The sequence below is a fragment of the Pagrus pagrus genome (assembly GCF_965226575.1).
Source record: "Pagrus pagrus genome assembly, chromosome: 7".
NCBI lineage: Eukaryota > Metazoa > Chordata > Actinopteri > Spariformes > Sparidae > Pagrus > Pagrus pagrus.
In genome coordinates, this window is record NC_140191.1 from 24,315,846 (window position 1) to 24,321,845 (window position 6,000).

Sequence of the window (6,000 nt, forward strand, 5' to 3'; positions counted from 1 at the left end):
TATTGACACAACAACATGTGAATTCAGATAAATTCATACATGCATTAACACATATTTGGCACAAACTGGCAAAATTGAGCTGTACCAAGCTGAGCACACACACACAGTCAGGAGTTCACGCACTAATGTGGCCTCTCTCTCTCTTCCTCTCACACACACACACACACACAGTATATATAAACAGGTTTTATGGTAATGCAGCAGAAACTGCACAACCATTGAGTTATTGTCCTCTCCAGCCGACCTCTCAGCTCGCAGCGTTTTGGCGTAGGCAGTTAGCATCGGCCCTGTAGCTCTGTGTAAATAGGTAACCTCTGCTGCTCAAAATGGCAACTTCCTCTGGCTGTGTTCAACAGTGCTGACTCCCTCCACACACTAACTACTGTGCCTGTCACTTGAGAAACAAATAGTACAGTCCGAGTTGATATTTACTACGACGACTCGTCGCCTGTGTACTGCAGCGTCACAGTGAATTTTTTGTTTGCTTGCCTTTAAACGAACGCACATTTGTTATCTTCTACATGTTTAAGGAGAGAGTTATGCAGTGGGTATATAGAAATAGATTTGTAGTGTTAAAGAAGGCACAGGCAGAAAGACAAGTGCAACAGGCAGACCTAAGCTCTGTGAATCAGAGAATTGTGCACTTTAGTATGCAAAATTAGGTATTTAAACCATAATGCACAATGTAGCCCTGATACAAGGCTCCAGAGTACTAAGAAGCCTCCTTCTCTTATTGCCTTGTTCTTACACATTACACTAAAAGGAAACGGTTCCAGAGTTTGTTGTAACTGCTCTTACTAGGTATGAAAACGCAATAAGAGAAAAATCTTCTAAGCTGAAGACTGAAAACAGCTTCATCCTCAGAAAATTACCCTGTCCGTCTACACTTAAAAGACTCCACTCTCTCTTGACTCTCCCCCGAAATCAGCTTTTGTTCCGTGACATGCAGATTTGTAAATTCTCTATCGTTTGTTAAGTCCATTATGATTCAACAGCAGAAAACACTGGCTAACTCTCCTCCTCTTTGGCATAAATCAAACAAGTCTTTGTGAAAAGAGATTGTTGAAACGGCTGCCTTTTGTCCACCGTTGTCTCTTTTTTGAGCTACTCCCTAAAATAAACCTGGCAGGTGTAGACAGGTGTGGGTGTATGTGTGCAGATGTCATTGAAATAACTAATCATCCAGCCTTAGAGCTGCAACAAGTATCTCATCTTTTAGAATAATGCCATTTTTTGATGATTTGTTATACTGTATGTAAGTGTGAACATTAGCACATGACAGATTTATATATCGGAGACGCAGAGATAAGACTCTTCTCATTAGATATTGTCCAGGGTCAACACTGAAAATGAAAAATTTGAGTATTTCTTTCTTTTTCAAGCCTTAATCAGACATGAGGCATCAGTGGTGTTGCAAGAGAAGATCATATCTGTTGGTTTATTGAGACTTAAATGCTCTAAAATTGAGTTCTTAGCTGAACCCCAGAGCTGCGTTCAACTCTCTGACACACAACTTAACACCTTCACCTTTTTTTGCAGCCATGAAGAACAATAGGTGCGTTCCTTGACATTTACATCCATCCAGGTCTTATTTCACTCTAATGTTGGACACACTTCACCGTTTCCTCCATCTTGTATAATGTACCAGTCTGTGCAGGATTAACAGACTTGCTGTCACCAAAGGACTTGTGGTCACTGCCTACTTGTTCAATAGCAAGAGTTGTAGCTCTCGTGTCTCTGTGAATGTTTGCACTGGACGAGGACAGGGCACTGTTGGGTCACAGACTGTTTCCAGCACAACCCTGTCTTTCTGATCACATTGTCAACCCTGTGAGTGCAGGACATTAAATGTCTAGGGGAGATAGGAATATCAATGATTGATGAGTTTGTTCCTGGATGTACTGTGAGATCTGTGTGATCTCGTCGCTACCCTCTGGGGGTGAACCTTGTACCTCCAAAATGTCAAGTTCTCAGGAACCGGGCGAAAAACAATAACGTTTTTTGTTATTTCCTAAAAAGTTGAGGTTTTGAGTTAAGTTTTTACAATTTCAAAAGGTTTCGTGAGCCTACAGGGTTGTAGAAAGTGCACATCTTCAGGTGAAACATTGCAAAATAGGGACAGTGTAGTCTTCATGTGACAGTAATGTCAGTATTTTTCGCACTAAGTTCATCAGTGCTCAGAAACCGAGGCGTGAACACACTCCCCTCTTCATTTTTCTGCATAGATTGGCTCACAGGTGTCTGAGAAAGGCGCTGTTTAAACGATGGCATTTCTAACACTGTTCCTATCACCTTGGAAACGCCATGGCAACCTGTGATCTGAGAGGGCATTGTGTGGCTCAATTAGCACCGGCCGTATCTCATCGCACTCGCCTGCCAGCCTAACATCTCCATATTCTGTCTTTCTTCATGCGTTAAGTGTTACATCACCTTTTATATCAACTTATCTTAGCTTATAGCTTTTGTTCTCAGTGATGAGTGCACAAACATATCAAGAGAACATTAAGAGAGAGGATGAGTATGACCGGCCATGTGTGGTGCTGTATGTGCTATTATTGCCGTGCCCATTTTTCTTCTTTGATCCTGACCTTCTTGCTGCTAAATTAATTTGCATTTAAATTTGGTGTTGGTGGACATCTCACATTTTGGCTCCTTTTGTCTTTTCTCCTTTTACTTTCCCACAAAGCAGAATTGGTCTGGTCCAGTGATGAGCCACACAGCTCGCTTGCACTCAATGAATCAACCCTAACTTTAACCCTAAGCCTGAACCATATCTGGTAGCCAGAACATGGGTGCACATGACTTAGGCCTTGGTTTTAGACCAGAATAAAGCCACCTAAATTCATGCACTTGGCTGAGATATTGCTATGTCATGACCATAATTCATTGCTGTATTTGAGCCAATTCTAAGTGGACTGTGTGGCCCCTCACTGGGCCAGACCAATTCTGCTACACCGATCAGCCACAACATCAAAACCACTGGCAGGTGACAATGATCTTCTTGCTACAATGCAATGTTCTGCTGGGGAGCTTTGGGTCCTGGCCTTTATGTGGACCCCACTTGACATGCACCACCCATCCATACTTTGGACCGAGTACACCCCCTCATTCTCTGACCAAAAGATTTCAAATGTTTTAAGGCACTTACAGGTTTTATCATACCAATAGTGTAGATGGTTCACTAATGTCCAATATGTCTCTGTGTCCCCCAGGTATTGTGTCCAAGTCTTTCGAGTGTCGTCTGAAGGGTCAGGGGGCTACGTTTGTGGAAACAGAAGCCATGGAGTCCCCTGTGAGAACGAAGGGCTCATCTGAGGCATCTGGCCACGATGAGCCCGTCCAGCAGGTCATCATCATCCAGGGCTACGGCGGCGGGGAGGTGGCCATCGACCAGGCCCTGGAGGAGTCGGCTGCTGCCACCTTGCAGACGCTGGCCATGGCCGGCCAGGTGGCAGAGGTGCTCCACATCACGGAAGACGGACAAGTCATCGCCTCGGGCAGGGAAGTGGCGTCCGCGGGCGCCCACCTGGCCGGAGGCAGCACCCAGTACGTGGTGCTGGAGTCGGGGGAGGCCAGAGAAGGGCTGCGTGCTATAACTAGAGGGGTCACAGCCGCAGGACAAGGTCATATCGTTTCGGAGTCATCCACAGCTCTGGACGCTCTGCTCAGCGCTGTCAGCGAAATGGGCCATCAGGAGGAAATGCAAGGAGAGGCAGCCGTCGTCCATGAAGTCTTGACTCCTGAGATAACCGAGGCTGTGCAGAGGCAGGCGCAGCAGGACGTGAAGCAGGAGCAGGAGGAGGTGCAGGTCATCCAGGAGACCGGCCAGGAGGAGATGCAGGAGGTGCTGCAGCTCGCCGCGTCGCAGATGATGAAGGAGGGTCTCACCCAGGTTATTGTTAATGATGAAGGAACACATTACATTGTGACAGAGCTGGACGACTGCACCTTACAGGTGGAGGGAGGCGTGTATGGGGAGGCTGGGGCAGGAGTCGGGGAGGTGCAGCAGGCAGAACAGCAGGCTGGAGAAGAGATGGTGGTGTATCTGGATGGATCCTCTCATAATATAGTTCTGGAAGGGTAGAGGAGACAGATTAACTGAAAGAGGTGCATTTGCTGTTTGAGTTCTCATTGTTTAATTCTGTTAAGCCTGCATTAGGCCAGATGTTTGCCAGTAAATCTCTTGCAGTCTTCCCTTGTCTTCTTTCATTTTACCCTGTTTGAATCTTTTTTACATCACTTCTGTGTTCAGTTTGTACTCTCCTCTCTCGGGCTATGCTAAACTCAGGTTAAACATCATTTATTTAGAGGGACAGTGACGGAAAGAGAATTTGGTGCTAAGTGAGTCAAGTTGCAATCCTCACAGCCACCAAGACTATCTAAACGCCATGCAACTTAAGGAAATGAATATATTTCTCCATGTAAAAATAGTTTTTAAAAATACATCTAATATGCTGAGAGTTAATTGGTTCTTTATAAAGGAAGATGTGTATTCTGCTTTGTAGAGGTAACATTGTTTTTCTCTGTGATACTTTTGTTTAATATTACGTTTTGTCTGTGATGATTGATGTTTGCTTATGTGCTCATTCATTTTTTTGTTTATCATTTTTTAAGGGTTTTCTTTCATCTTTTGTAGCTATTAGTATATCATCAGTTATGAAACGATGACTTGATGATTTTGAAAATATCGATTTGTGTTACAAAGTAGAGTTGATTTAAATTGTTGTTTGTTTGTTTTTTTACAACCCCTCAGCTGTTTGTTGGGCAACCTCTAAAAACCATTAATGCAATTTCACTTCTGACAATAAAGATTGAGCTGAATTTTTAACACCTGCGTTCAGATCTTTGTTCTTACCAAACAACACTGAAGAGATTTCCAATGGAGAGCCAAAAAGAAAGTTGTTGTGACGTCTTTTTCAGACTTTAGTCTTAGTCTTTACCAGATGAGCTACTTATCAGCTTTATTAATTACCATCTTTTGGTGATTCAGCCTTGGAGCATTAGCCTACCTGATGAAGGTTGAATGAGCAAAACATTATATTTAATAATGCTGATAAATAGCTCACGTGGTAAAGTGATTGCCTCATGCAGGCTACTGATGTTGAGGCTCAGGGTTTGAATCAACCTGTACCTTTTGCCGCATGGAGCCAAATTTGACCGTCATTAAAACTTAAATGTACCACAAGAAGTTCTTTAGACGTCTGTCAGTGAAGCTGAAAAGATTATATTGTAAAAACTTTCATTTTAAACCCTGTAAGGACGTTACTTTGACACCAAAGTCATTAAATTGACATTTTTGGATATGCTTTGGGTACACACAAGCACACATTTTTCTGCCTCAATATTGCGACTACTTGTGCAGCGCGGCGCCATCAAACAAGCGACATGCACATACATGCATCAACTGATGGCTCCCATCATGCTTGCTGATCACCAACACTGTCATTATCATCACCATTATCATTATCGCCATCATGATCACCGTCATCCTAATCGTCATCCACTCTCCTCTCCCCCCATCAGGCCCATTCCCTTCATCGCGCACAGCACACTTTTTTACCCAGCAGTATTCAGCACTGGAGGGAGAATCAATATTCATTTAGGCCCCTACACAGGCCCTCTTTCTGATGGAGTGAGTGGGAGAGCAGTATGACGGCTGCAAACACAATGGCCAACCGCTGAAAGTAGAGAGACAAAGCACTCATACACACCGAGGGCATCAAAAGATCATCCCTCTAAAACACACACACACACACACACACATACGGCGCGCACGCAGAGCGAGAAGGTGGGCTGAGAGAGAAAGCGGTGGAGGAGTGGGCAGGAAAAAATGAGAGGATTACAGATGGATGTTGAGAGAGGTGAGGCCAGAGAGAAGTGAAAGAGCAGCGAAATCCACAACCACACAGAGAGAAGGGAGCCTGTAATTTCACATAACACCTGTCTGCCTTTCAGCCTGTCTGTCTCCTGCCCCGCGCTGCATTTATATACTCACACAGT

The 6,000-nt window shown here is 44.2% G+C and overlaps 1 protein-coding gene across 3 annotated transcripts in view; it reads left to right on the forward strand.

Moving 5' to 3' along the window:
* znf407 (zinc finger protein 407) overlaps window positions 1-4,828 on the forward strand; it is a 158,713-nt gene extending 153,885 nt beyond the window's left edge. For all 3 annotated transcript variants that reach the window (XM_084356297.1, XM_084356299.1, XM_084356298.1), the window contains exon 10: window positions 3,213-4,828. In XM_084356297.1, coding sequence (XP_084212423.1) covers window positions 3,213-4,084 — 872 coding nt within the window. In that variant the 3' untranslated portion in view covers window positions 4,085-4,828. The remainder of the gene's footprint in view (window positions 1-3,212) is intronic.
* The last annotated feature ends 1,172 nt before the right edge of the window (window positions 4,829-6,000 follow it).